Genomic DNA, 14,667 nt, shown 5'->3' with positions numbered 1-14,667 from the left:
ATTAAATTTAGTTTGATATGAGAGCCATAATGATAGTATTTCTATAAATGTGGTTTATGACAGCTGTAGTCATGGTAGCATGAATCTCAAACATGCCTCATAAAACAGTGTGATATGCTTGGTGGCGTTGTTATTGCATAATATCTGTTACTCAGTACAGTCTGTAGCTAATACATGGTAGATAAAGTCTTGACTTGGCAGCTATCAGTGTGTGAGCAGGTCCTCGTGTGTCTATTTCGAACAAACTCTTGTTTGATAATGAAATCATGAGAGTCATTACTCCTTACTTCCTGTGAGCCAGAAGATTCTTCTGACACTCGATGAAAACTTACTGAACTGGATAAGAGTTCAGACCCTGTTGTGCTGTCATAATCTGACGTAAGAGCAGTAAACGCGTATGTGTATGTGTTTGTGCTCTCAGTCGCTGCTTTATCTGTGTCCACCAAGGGATTAAAGTGTTCATGTTTGCAAGTGGTAAAATATTATAAACAGGAAATTATTGACCTATTGCCTCAGTAATATTGATAAGTGTGAGACTGCAACATCTTAAGGGGATTTTATCTATTATGTCTATTCAAAAGATGCACCAGAATTACTAAAGTTGTTGTAGAGGGAAGTTATTCTTCACTGCATTGATATACAGTAATTTAAATGAGGACGAGTCATGATTTACACATTAGGAGAAAATAAACTAAATATTTATATTTTTACTTCAATTTACTTTGGTAAAGCAGCTTCCTGTGTCAGCAAAAATGCTGCTGAGCCATTATTAAATCTATTCCACCTGAGTGAGAGCATTATCTTGGTTGTATGACAGCTTATCAAACCAGGCATTGTATTACAAAATCAAACACGTACAAAGCATGCTACAGGGTTATTAAAGCACAGACGGATATAAGAGGACACACAGAGCAGCACACACACACACACACACACACACACACACACTGTACAGAAGCAATCAAGGACAGAGCAAAAAAACTCATGTTGGCTTTTGGAGCACCAACTCTGTCCAGCTATAACACTTGACAAGCAAAAGAGAGGTGAAAAGCGAGCACATTAACATTTGTTGCACTGTTTCGTACACAGAGAGCTCAGTCAATTGCTCAATGCCATGTTGTGTGGCATAACATTCTGCAAATGCATTCATACACTGTGGACAGGATTAGCTGCTTATGAGGTGTAAAAAGTTCATGAGGAGATTTTTCTGACCTGATTAGGAATGGGAGAGGAAATTTGAGTTGACCCTCTGGTTAATCATCCCCATAAACATGAAAATAAATGTTAAGTAGGAGAGCACTACAAATCTTTCAAAGACTAATTTGGGGGGGGGGGGAGTAATGTCGATAATTGCAGCAATTTTAGGCTGCTTCTACAAATCGCAAGATCATTATTCACTGTTTATATAAATGTAGTGATGGTGTAGAAGGCTTTATACCCCATAGAGCAGCTGGAAATGAAATAATTGTTGCTTCTTTGTTAGATACAACAGTTATAAGGCTTAAGTAATGCGTTAGTAGACAGTGGAGGTCAGTTATAGGATACTCAAAGCTTTTCTATTGTTTCAGTATAACCAGCACAGGAGGACATTCCACTTGGAGGCAGGGAGGAAGGGCGGGGAGGTTTCTGAAATGGTTCTGCCCACCTTGGTAGTCACTGTGAGGAGGGGCTTCCCTTCTGATGACGCCTTACTTGGTATCTCCTTCAGGACCATGGCAACAGTCTTATCTGCAGCCCTAGAGTCTTTCCCCTACAACAGTGAAATCAACAATGACTTGTGTCAGGACAGTTGGACAACTCAGTGCTTTTTGCCCCCGTCCAGGGCATCTTACAGAACAGACTTTATCTTATGATGATGGAAATACTAAAGCGTGTGGGGCTGTCTAACAACAAAACATTGACTGAAGGCATTCCCACAAGACTATGGCAATGAAAAGAGGGTCACTGCACAATGTAGAGGGTTGACAATGATGAGCATGGTCGTCCACAGAAGGATTTATCCAGTGTGATGACAAAATATTGTACAGAGCTCATTACACAGACCCTATGTAATTAAGAATTACTGTATGTGCAGTACTGTATGGATATGGCAGATGAAAGTACATGTCTACTTGCTTGTAATGTATTGGTGTTGGTGGTGTAAAGCTGCAATAGGATATTTGCAAATCTGCAGCTGCAACAATAAGTGGATTTTTTCTTTTTTTTTTTTCTGCAAAAAATGTCAATAACATGTAGGTTCCAGCTTCTTGAAAGTGAATCTTATCTGATATTCTTGGTCTCCTGTGATAGTACTGTGTATATATTTTGGTTTTGAACTGTTGGTCAGACAAATTTTTCATTGTTTGACATTTTCAAACAGTCACGGTGGAATCTGGAAACTTGTGAAAGACATTTTTCACATTTTTCTAGACCAAACAGTTAATTGGGACATAATCAATAGCTTAACCACTAAAGAAAATAATGGTTAGTCGCAGACCCAATATAAGCAGTCCTCAGACAGTGTTGTTTGTGTTTTCAGACTTGGCTGATCTGTGATGCTTTCTACCAAAGTGATGAGAGAATAAAGGAGGAAAACAATCTAAATTTGCTGAGCAAAGACTTCTCTGAATTGAACTTCCATCTGTTACTGTTTAGGAGATCATTTTGTTTGGTCTTTTCTAATTATCACTTCCTGTGGGCGCAGAACACTTCCTAACAGTGACCATATCCGACACTATAATTTTTTTTCTCAGTTGGGTGGGTGTCTGGCCTGGCTGTTGAGTTACCATATGATGTGATGACAAGGGCTCTTTTTTTCTTTACCATTTCCTGTCTGCATCTTTTCTGTAACTTGTCTAATAAAGGGAAAATGCCACAAAAAACCCAAAAAGCTAAGGGATGCTTTTTGACAGATTTCAGCTACACTTTGTGCAAAAGTTCTCTACACAAAATGCAGTTAATCTGCAGGTTGAATTCTTGTATATTAGTAGTAGTAATATATTAAAATAAAAGTTCTATTTTTGTCATCACTTCCTTGCAAAGTCATTTTCGATCCATATGGGACATCAGCATGAGTCCCGATGCTTCTCTTTCTGACAAACAGTCGGAAAGGAAGCTGTGTTATCCAAATTAACACCTATTTTGTGAAGTGCTGCTCCAAAGGGTCACACATAAATGAAAATAAAATAATAAGAAATAATTTGCACTTTTTGAGTCAATGAACCTGCTGTAATACTGGTTGTCATTTTCCTAAAATGATTGTTACAGTGTTTTACTCAACAGTAGTGATAAAATCACTGTGAACTTACAGACTGAGACTTTATAGTGACCTTCACTATTCTAAAACTTAGCCTCTGAGCATAAACTGTCCTGCCCTCCATCTACCACCCACAGGCCCTTCTTGGAAGAAAACTGTGTAGAGCTTGTCGGATAATTCCCAAAGCCACATTACATAACAGTAAAAATTGATTGCATAAGAGGTCAAATCAATTTTGCCAGCCTATTGTCATCCCTTTCACCTCGACTTTATGGCAGAAGCTTGACAGCAGGAACCACTGGCTTTCTTTCAGACATTCGTTCAATTCACAATTTACCCTTAGCCAGGAGATAGATTATATAGTATGCTATTACTCAATTTTAAGACACACAGATGTCGCAGAATTACCTCTGTCACAGGAGACTACACATTTCATCTCAGAAACTAACTCATCCGTCTGCAATGAAATTTTCTGACCACAGAGAGAGACAAGAAAGAGAGTGAAAACTTCTGGTTATCACACCCAGTTTCTACACTTTGTAGATTCTGTGAAGCTGCAGAACATGAAGCACACTGGAAGCTTTTTAGCTGGATCTTATTAGGGCTTTTCACATTTCCACTTTCCAGAAAAATGAATTTGGCACTTGTCCCACTGATTTCTTCAACCGATCATGTCATAAAACGTATGTGCCTGGCCGTGAGAGGAAGCTCCCTTTAAAGCCTAATCATCCTAATAAAGTCTCAAAAGCCATCTGCACCCACTCCCTAGCTTAGACTCACTCAGTATAAATGAACAACATCCTTGGCTAAACTGCTGCCAGGAGCGGGATTCACAAGGCCAGAGATGATTCAGAAAAGCCCTTAACAAGCCTAAACATTTGTTTTTAGTTGTTTTTTTCTGAATGGCAGATGATGCAGTTTGAAGAGCGCTGAATGTTCCTTCTGTGCCATATGTGCAGGTATTTTGGGAGCCAACAGTGTCGAGGATATCTTCCACCAGGCACGCAGTCAGTTTGTGTGTTGGCTTACAGTCTTGGCCAGCCTGCTGTGTTGTTTTGGGTCAAATTTTGCTAAACTGGCTCTAATTGTTTAGTTATTATGATAGATACTGTATGTTTGGCAGCATATTGTAGAGTTGTAGAGTGGACAGTGACTGAGAAACTTGACACCTTTCATTTTTTTACAACTTTGTTTTCCTGATCAACACAGCTGTTTGAAACCTTCACAATAACATAATTATGTGTTGAAAGTAGGAAGAATGGGTGATTTTATTTAATTGTTCAGGCTGCTAAAGGGGGAAATAATCAGCATAACATAATCAACATAAATATGAATGATAATTATGTTTTTAATTTATTAATATTTTATCAATATTTTATTTTATTTTTTTCTTACTTGCTATGAACCCTTTTGTGTGTCTTTAATAAAGTTTGAATGAATTAATAATATTTATTTTTATGGAAGAACATCTGTTTTCAGTGTCTGAACTGAATAAACAACTGTAATATTTGATAATAATAATTGTTTACTTCCCTAATACAGTGGCATCTGACGAAAGATAAAATCAGAGGAATAAATTATCTACAGCAGAGGAGATTGACTGCAGCATTATGCGTACAGGTTTATTAGGTGCTGTTGGTTGCAGTGGACCTAAATGTTGCTGTTTATCTCAAGGCTGAGAAATTCATTATAAATACAGTCTCTCAGCCATGGCCAATCTCTCCGAACTAATACCTTTACTGGAAAGTTTGTTTTATACACAGGTATTCTCAGAGGTAGGGCTGAAAATCTTTATGAATTTCATTGCAAAGTTTTCAGAGGAAGTGACATGTCTATTGTTTTTCTAAGTATCAAGAGAGCTTGTTCCAGATGCAATAAGTTGTATGTATTGTTATATTTGAGGTAAAGCATTGTCACTTGCAAATGCTTTTCCAGAAAAAGAGTAAAAATTTTGCAATTTTGCTTTCATGCTAAAGTATCGTCCTGGGAGAAACCTGCATTTGTTGTTGGGTGAGGTACCATGACTTGCAGCCTGACTCAGCACTTTGTCTCATAGACCGACTATTGCTTTCCTCTTTCTGTCTGAGTTGCTGTTTTCAAAGTCCCTGTCTGCACTTACTTGCAGATAATGACGAATCCTTGAACTAAGAAGCTAATAATGGCTTGCTTTGTCCATTCAAGGGACTGCTGTAAATATGTTAAAATAAAATTTTAACTCATACTGTCAAACCCTACTTGGTTTATGTATTTGCAAGCAAATTTAAAAGTGGTCTAAATCTTCCTCAATATTTCTATATTTTCCTTGCTTGAACTGTTGAGGATAGGCAAACATAGCTCTTTTCAGGCCAAACCCTTAATGATTCTCTGTAGGCAAACTTCAAAACCCAGAACATTTTTTCCAGCTTTTGTAGAGTGATTAGTGGGTTTTTCCAGACTGTTCACCTGCGATGTCTTTGCAAAATAATCTAAGGTGAAGTCGAATGTGATCTGACCCAGCTTACAACTCTACTCATGACCTGGTTTAGCAAGAGTCTGGCATCAAAGACTAGTTGTGTTCAATCCCATGTTTCCTTTGAGGGACAATTAGAGGAAGGTGTTATCACCATCAAGCTTTTAGATTTTAGTAATGTTTAATTTTCTCATGTTTTTCTTATGGATGTTCATTTTAGTGTCTGTTTCTCTATTAAAATTGAAAAAGAGACTGAAACAGTATTAATAACTTCAACAGGTAATGTATCTTAAACAACAAAGGCATGGTGGCTCAGACTAATGATGAGTAAAATTACATTTTTAATGCAGCGCTGCTGTATTGTACCATCCTCTGTGGCATTCAAAAGACAGTAATAAAATAATCTTTACTGAATTTCACGTGTCATTGCCTCTACACAAGGAAATGAAGTTTATTACTAAACTTCTTTAGATGGTGAAATACTTTCAACCCTGCCTACCTTTGGTATGAAATGGTGGACACAGGTCCCTGTCCCTGTAGTGTGGCTTACTACAGTGACCACTGAAGACAACATATAAGCTTTTCTTCCCTGTAGATACTGTCTCCCTCAGCCTTTAATTCTGTATTCAACTTTCATCATATAGATCTCAAATATATTATTGTTTAGTAGTGGTTTCCTGGACCAGACTGTCAGTCATGTTGAATCTCTAGTGTAGTGATTGTTTTTTAATGAAGTTGGAGTTTAATACATTTTTTAAGTTTAATTTATATACAATAAGTACAGAGCTTCTGGCAAAGCTCTTTGATTTAACTGTTGTTTTTACCCTATAAACAAGACAATTAAGCCCTGTTTATGTTGTCTGGTTGCCAGTTGTTTTTCTCTCAAACTCTATGTTGGATCTTTTTTTTTGGTGAAAAGGAAAGTTGGCCCTTCACTGTCTAGAACATAAGTAGTGCCTTCAGTGTATTGACTTTTTTTTTTTTTGTAGTTGGAATAGAGCACTTATTTAATAAAAGGTGCACTGGACGGTAACTCCACTCTGCAGTTCTTGTAAAAGATGGATTTCATGAGGGAATACCTACTGGCCAAAATCAGGGCACCTTTCTGCTGATCTGTTTTATCGTGGTAAAATGGTGACATTTAAGTCCTGAATGATATAGCAGAGAGGAGGCTTCCATACAAGATCTATTACTGAGCCAGAAGGGAAAAATGGCCACATATATAAAGCATGGGTTTTAGATAGGCAAAAAGTTTCAGACACATCTGAAAAAAAAATGTGTCAATAGATATTTCTTTGTGTCATTTCACACACAGTATTCACATTTAGGTCTGGTGCTGAATAAGGGAATCAGTTCCCCCTCTATTGCAAAGAATGGTATGAACCTGGAGCACAATCTGCTGCCATGTTTGTCACATGCTACAGCATCAGCTGGCTGTAATAATGCAGTGGGGTTTTTGATGTGTCTCTCTGCGATGCTGATAGACCTCTAGCCTCTAGCCTCTCACCTCTCACATGATTCGCTCTTGGCTTCAGAGAGAAGCCGCAGACAATAGTTGGGATGCCTATCTGCAGATGGAAAATTGATCACAGTCAGAGATGAGCACATACTCTATGGATATGAGAGGAAAATATGTGGCACACTCTTTGCTACAGTGAGACGCTATACTGTGGCAAATAATGAGTGCTTTGCGGCAGCTTTCTGACACCAACTCACTGAGCTTGTGTGAAAAAGCTCCTCCTAATAAGGCCCTCAATGGGGGCCAAAGTTCAGGCTGCCAAGGAGGGCTTCGCTCAGTCTTCTGGTTGTCAGAGTCAGTGAACAGCTGGCAGTGCACTCCAGCTTTCAAATTACTGCAACTGGACGTGATCACCAGTGCATCTGGGGTGTGACAAATCTTGCAATTTTGATGGTCAGAGTTGCAAAAAGCAGTGACGGAGAGCAAAGGGGAAAAGACACTGGATAAGCACGATGTACTGTACTAGCAGGGAGGATGAGATAGAGGAGCTTCAATGATATATCATTTCACAACATAGTAAAATGCCCCAGTTATTATTTCATATATATATATTAATTATACTTTTTCCCCCGTTGCCCTCTGTTCTTGATAAGGAGGACATTTGGACTCATTCAATAAGAACTTTAGGAAACCCAAACAAGGGTTAAAAAAGTGTCTGGTTACAACTGGTAAACATATACAGCCAGTTGCGGAGGGTCATGAGAAGACAGTGCTTTGCTTAGAGGGGTCTGCAGCTGAAAAGACCTGCAATAATGCTCATTCAGTGAGCAGGCACAAACGTATGTGCAATTTTGTGCCAAAACGAGTACCAAAATGACAGTGTACCACCAGATCTGCTGAACTACCACCTCGGCTCTGCCACTCTTCTGTCTAATAGTCACAAACAGGCACAAAAAATGGCTCTGCATTAGTGTCGCAGCTGGCTTTACTGGCACAAAGTTACAGGCCACCTGCACATTCACGCGGTAACTTTAAAACGATAAGAGAGTTACGCACAGGCAGACACACACACACGCTAATACACTATAGGCCACTGACTCTGGTGCTGAAGATTAGTGTGTGGTAGGATCCTTAACACTCCAGATATTAAAGCCAATAACTGACTTTCAATAATACTAATACTCTGGATAAGCTAGGCTAATACCTATAAATATTACTATGGGTCTTCAATTTTATAGCTGCCATTTCAGCTGAGGCAGCTTATGAGGAGGGTTTCTATCAGTATGACATTTTCTGCCACTGTTTATGGGCTTTCATGCACTTTATGGGGATTGCTTCTTATAATGAATGGGGAATGGTGGCAGCTACACATAATATGTCACTGAAAACTGCTACGTGATGTGGTCTTGAAAAGTAATTTGAAGAATTTACTGTGCTTACTGCTGCTCATGCATCACTGTCCCAAACTGTTGGCCTGTACTGTAAGAGTCTTTGCAGCGGTGTCATGTCAAAGATGAGAGATTTTGTTGTCGATGATGGCTAATACAAATCATGTCCAGAATTACAGCCTGCAGCTGACGGAAATATACGCTCCAGTGCAAATAACTACCCTCTATGCCAGGTCTTGTCTCCTGAGGATACATATATTATCCACTCATGTTCCCAGAGTGGTTTATAAAGACTTGAAAAATGTGACGTTAAGTCATTGTCAGCCTAATAAACATGTCTGAGCATGAGACATGATCTAACTCTGAGAGCCTAAAACAGCTGAAAGGCACATTCAGATTCAGGGCACTTTTTGGTTTGTGAAGCAGTGCTCTTTTATGCTTGCGGGAAAATGAAATTGTATAATTGCAATTATTCTAATGTTCACATAATTACAACCCTGAAACACAGCATGGTGGATTTATTTCTCATCTCTAATCAGTATTTGATTCCATGGTTACCTTATTTCCTCCATAGCAAAAGTGCAATTCAGGCCGTTGAACTAATTAGAGGCATTGGAAGCTGCTGCAAAGTTGTCTGTTTTTAATAGTTTCTTGTGTGCATATAATGACATCCAATGCACAAAGGAAAATATATATCTGTCACTGAGCTAGAGACAATCCAAATTAGGAAATTATTTTGTTGGGATTGTTTTCTAGGAAAAAATAAAAAAATGTTGCATGGATAGACTTTGCTTCACTTTTGTATTGATGTATGAGTTATAGGGATATTTTGACATTTCGGGAAATACGCTTAGTTGCTTTCATGCCGATAGATGAGGAGATTGACACCACTCTCTTGTGCTCAGTGAACATGTGGCTGGAGCCAGCAGCCAGTCAACTTAGCTAAACGCAAACACTGTTTTAGACAAGTTTGTTTGCTTTATTATTTAACCAAATATCTGTAAAATGAGAACCATCAAATAACGAATAGTTCGACACTATATTTAATGTTGTGGCAACTCAAAATGCATTAAATAGCTGATCCACTCAAAACATTATATGGTGTCTACTTAAATTCAAATAAATAAAGCCAGAAATTCCAAAAACTCCGCGATCCAAAATGTATTTGACCAAAAGCTCTTTAATCACTTCAGCTTCCTCTTAGTGAATCAGCTTATTCCATTCTGACAGATTTTCACCCACAGATTGCTTGGACAGCAGTGCTTAGCCACTGATCTGTGTAAAAGTGTTTGCCTGTCAGGAATGTCTCCCATAGTACTGTGACAGACAAGTCTGTATGGATTTAAGCTTTGGTCACAATTTAAATCCCTTGGTCAACAAAAGAGGTTTCAGGTGATTTGCTGAAAGCCACCCTCAGGCTGCATTTCTGCACCTGCAGCATTTAACTACTGGAGCGCCTGTCAGGCGTTTGCTGTGAATCAGATCGCTATGCAAATACTTTTCTGAATTTGCTTAAGCTTACTCAGGTGTCACATAGGTGAGGCTAGCCTTGTAGCACCAGATGACAGCCAGAACTGGTGAGACAATTATAGAGAAGTATTGAAAAAAAAATGGAACCCGCAGCTGTTTTTTCCCCTTCTGTTCTGGTTTACAGCAGAAATTAAATAACGAAACTTCTACTGTTTGTTTGCTTTGATTGGACCCAAAATCCATTGTGTCACATGCTTCATGCAGCTCACTAAGTGTATTCCCACTATAATGAATATATCACAAGAGGCACAGCAGCTATTGTTTGCCATATTTTTCACCTTTACTTACATTTTGTTAAAGCTATACCATTAACTCGGTGTCATTCACTTAATAGTAATAATTAGATTAATTAATTTAAACAACTTATGAGATATTTCAGTACCTTTACAACTGCCAGTAAATACACCATTGATTTATTAGACTGAGATGTGACTTTTGGATGCAATTTGAGTCTTGCAAGTTTATTTTTCATGTTTTTTGTGATTGATACTTGAGACTATCTGAAGTGATCTCAGGGGGTAACTTTCTGGTATCCCCTGCCGCATCTTAAACACCAGAGATTATTTAAAAATACTGTTTAAACTTGGTCTGCTGTGAATGTCAGGAGGATGTTCACCATCACTTAATAGACCCCACAGGACCAAGTATAAAACCAAAATCCACAAACAAACTGGTGTTGTGGCAATGCTGAAAAAAAAAGTTGAGATATTATCTATAGCAAAAAAAAGAAAATTCTTTTTATGGTGGACCCAATAATATTTATTTTAGGTGCAATCCCTAATTTATTGTTGATGTAAGGTTTACCGGGAGCAGGAGCATTCTACCCTTTCATCACTGCTAGACCATGTGGAGTTTTGAACGGCAATGATCAGGAGCTTGCAGATAAGAGACTGGTTTTACCGGTGGCGGCACGATGGTAGAATATACTTCACAACATAATTGCATTGCTAAGATGGACAGATAGCTGAGGAACAGCCAAAGAGAAGAAAGTCAGAAGAACAAAAATCAAAAAAAGAAATGCTATGAGCAGGCAAAGGCGAAGAGCTGCGCTAACGTTGGAAAGGCTTTCCGGCGGTGGAGACCGTTCAGTCCGAGGGTAAGAAAGAAATTCTGATCTGGACTTTTCTGCTGTGACTGGCACATGACAAGCACACAGAGATGGCAAGACAGAGACTGAGCTTGATGCATGTTTTGACAGTACACTGGTGGCCAACTGGGATTTGTCTCAGTATTGGCAATGGCCAGTCCAATTATAGTTGAGAGATCATAGAGTTGAAAGGTGTAAAGACGGATGCAGTGTTTGCTGTGTTTCATCCTGACAAGTGGGTAATATTATCTTTGCTATGTTTCGCAGAGGCAATAGCTCAGCTTTGTTTGTCCTGTTTGTGCATGTTTGTGATACCTAACCCCACCTGGTTAGTAAGCAGGTACTTGTGTCACATTTGTGTGTGAGGTTTTTGTTAAATTACTTACTTTCTAGTTTACCAAGATATGCTGTTGGTGTGATGTTAGCTATCTCGATGTCTGCTGTCTCGTTGTTTGCTCTGTATCATTTTCGTATCTGTACAATGGGCAAAACGTTTTGTAGCCACAAAGACATAAAAACACAAGTTTGTTAGCACAGTGGATTTATTTGTTTGGATGCATAATTCAAAATGCTATACCAGGTAATGTAATGCTAACCTTCCTTGTTAGCATAGCTACAACCCGGTGGTCCTCTCTTCTGTCACTGTACTTTTGTAAAAACAATCTAAACAACTATCTCATGTCATTTCATTTGTTTCAATTGTTTTTGGTAATGCGTGTCCATGTGTTTGGGTGGTGGAGCTTCTGAAGGTGCAATGAAGGGCAGGATGTATTTGTTTTGCTGCTGAGTTATAGATAGATAGATAGATATCAACAGTTTTTCTCCAGCACTGCTTACTCTACCTTTAATTAACTGCACTTTCAACAAACACACAAGATCTAACTGTGCACTATTAGATTTGCCTACAGGGAAATAATCATTTCACTTGGAATCTAATTTTAGCACCACACAATTGAATATATTTCAGCTGAATATATTTCATCGTGGAGAGGATCTACCATGACAGAGCTTTCACAAAAATGAAGTGACACTCTGGGCAAGGCAGAGGGCCGTAATGCCTTATAATGGGGATAGATGGGGAAAAACTGTCTCTCAAGGGGATCACAGGCTGCCGCTCCCTTGGACAGCTAAGCAAATACGGCCTAAATAGAAATCAGTGCAAAGGCATCAGGCCCTGTAGTGTGTGTTAGACTATTATGTCCCAAAATCCCCACAAACCTACCTCTGAGATCACACCAGTAAGAATCACTTTGCTGAGCTACTGGTCGCTGTAGCTGAACACACCACTGGCTGCAGCTGCACTGTTTTCACAGTGACAACCTGGGAAAAGGGGCCATAGTCAACTTTTGATTAGAGGGATAGTTATATGTACATCTAGGGCTGCAACACAAACAATTATTTTCATCATTGATTGATCTGACAATGAGGTTACTTTAATCATTCAAAGCATTCAAATATTGTGCGTGACAAAAAGCATTTACTCTTTCATCAGAAAATGTCCACTAATTTACATAATGTTCTTCTATTAACATACACTAATGTGTGTTATGGTTGAGACTATGGACAGCCAACAATAAATTCCAACACTTGATTAATATAAATGCTGTGAACCATCACATTCTGAAATTCCTGGAGACACTGTAGACTCAATTACAAGCACTGGCCTGCAAATGTTTTTATGTCTTACACAGAAATTATTTATTATTTATTATTTATTTGCATCATTTGCTGTGTTACAGCAGATGATGCAAGGCTGCAGCACAAGGAGGTGGCAGCAGCCCTGAGCTTAAGCACGCTGATGTTTCTCCACATGTTTGCCAGTTTTTAGTGGAAACATGCTCACATACTACAATGTTGCACAAAAAGATTAATAATTAATATGATTAATAACTTCTCTAGTTACTGAATTTATTTTTCACGTGATTACAAAAGAGAGGAAATGATTTTCTTCACATTTAAAAAATAATAAAAATGTTATTTAAAGAGGATATCTAAAAGAAACACTGTCAGCTGATCTGCATAGAAGTAGCTCTGTGTCACTTGTGCAGCAGATAAGTGGAATTCTGACCTTTTTAAAAGCAGTTATGTGTAAAAAGGCGTGTCTTTCCCAGTAGAGCAGACATGAGTGCAGTGTGCTATGCAGTTCATTATGAGTCTGGTGCACAACAACATCTGGACAGCTACCATCAGCACTCTCAAATCTGACCACGCACTGCTGTCTGGTTTTCAAAACCTCAGAACTACTCATGCTTTTATTAGAACCAAAGTATTACATAATCCTCATAGGGATTATTTCAGAAAAAGAAATGACAGATTATGAGACCCATTGTATAAAAATAAAATGGTCTTCAATATACCTTGTAGTCAGTGTTAAATGGTAGTTTAGGAGACATGTAGACACTTATTAGCAGAATTTGGGATTTTAAAATCACATGTGAGGAACTTTATTGGTTTCAGAACAAGGGCAAAATCAACATTAAAGAAAATGATAAAAAGGTTTATAAATGTCAGATGTCTGTTGTATAAGACACATTTTAGTTAAATCTGCCCTGCATTTCTCAGAACAAATGAAGATTTGACACACTTAAAAATGTCATGTGAGTCATGTGGTTTTCTAGATGCTTTCTATTCCTGAAAATTTTGACAAGGCATGGGCGGCTTGAACAATCAATTTTTCACAATCAATGATGAATCACAATAATTAACAATGAATCTTTATTCATAAACAACTCAAGACAACAATCAAACTGCCTTTTTAAAATATTTTTTATATTATATATTTTATTTTTTAAATATTTTTTTATATTTTATTTTGGTTCAAATAGAATTTAGTGCTAGGCCCGCCAAGAAATTCAGCGGCATGGTCTGTAATAAAAAATCTGACCGTTCTGACTGTTTGATTGAATGCCGTGCCGCTGCTCTAAAAATGACAAATGAATGCATAGAATCACTCTCTGATTATGAGACCCTCTTCCATTAGCCCTAAGTACCAAATAAAGACTTCAAATGCCATTACTGTTTGACTCTCTCCATCAATCACTTATCAATATTTATCACTCTCTATTGATTACTCTCCATCAATTACATGATGTGTAGCATTTAACATTTTAATCCAGTAATGCAGATTTGTGAGCCCAACATACAGTATGGGCTCTGAATTGAGAGCAACTCAGGCAAATAAGATTCATCTATGCACAATATAACTGAATCGTGTTTTTGCATCCGGTGGACACATAAAAGGATGTCAGCTAGCGTCACAAGTGATGAAAACACACACACACACACACACACTGATGAGACATGTGAACTAGTCTTGACTCCTCTTTTTTTTTTTTATTTAAATTATTTAACCCCTCTGCAGGCTTTCTAAACACTGCAGGTTTTTGGACACCAAAGCAAACTGCAGGAATTCAGTAAACACTAATGCAGGGGAGGATGATATTGTTGAAATCAATATTTTTATATGAATGATAATTTTCCATTGTGCTTTTGACTACTCTGCTATATGTTGATATTGAC

General features: G+C 38.1%; 1 protein-coding gene across 2 annotated transcripts in view; it reads right to left on the bottom strand.

Annotated features, from left to right (window-relative positions):
• pex5la (peroxisomal biogenesis factor 5-like a) overlaps positions 1–14,667 on the bottom strand; it is a 92,502-nt gene that overhangs the window by 49,166 nt on the left and 28,669 nt on the right. For both annotated transcript variants that reach the window (XM_071487917.1, XM_071487918.1), the window contains exon 2: positions 1,646–1,750. In XM_071487917.1, the coding sequence (XP_071344018.1) occupies positions 1,646–1,750 (105 nt within the window). The remainder of the gene's footprint in view (positions 1–1,645; positions 1,751–14,667) is intronic.

Source organism: Trachinotus anak, unplaced genomic scaffold (assembly GCF_046630095.1).
Source record: "Trachinotus anak isolate AG129_WGS33_773 ecotype Australia unplaced genomic scaffold, CSIRO_AGI_Tana_v1 ptg000010l, whole genome shotgun sequence".
NCBI classification, from domain to species: domain Eukaryota; kingdom Metazoa; phylum Chordata; class Actinopteri; order Carangiformes; family Carangidae; genus Trachinotus; species Trachinotus anak.
The sequence above is the reverse complement of the archived record's forward strand: the minus strand, read 5'-3'. Positions and strand labels throughout refer to the sequence as shown.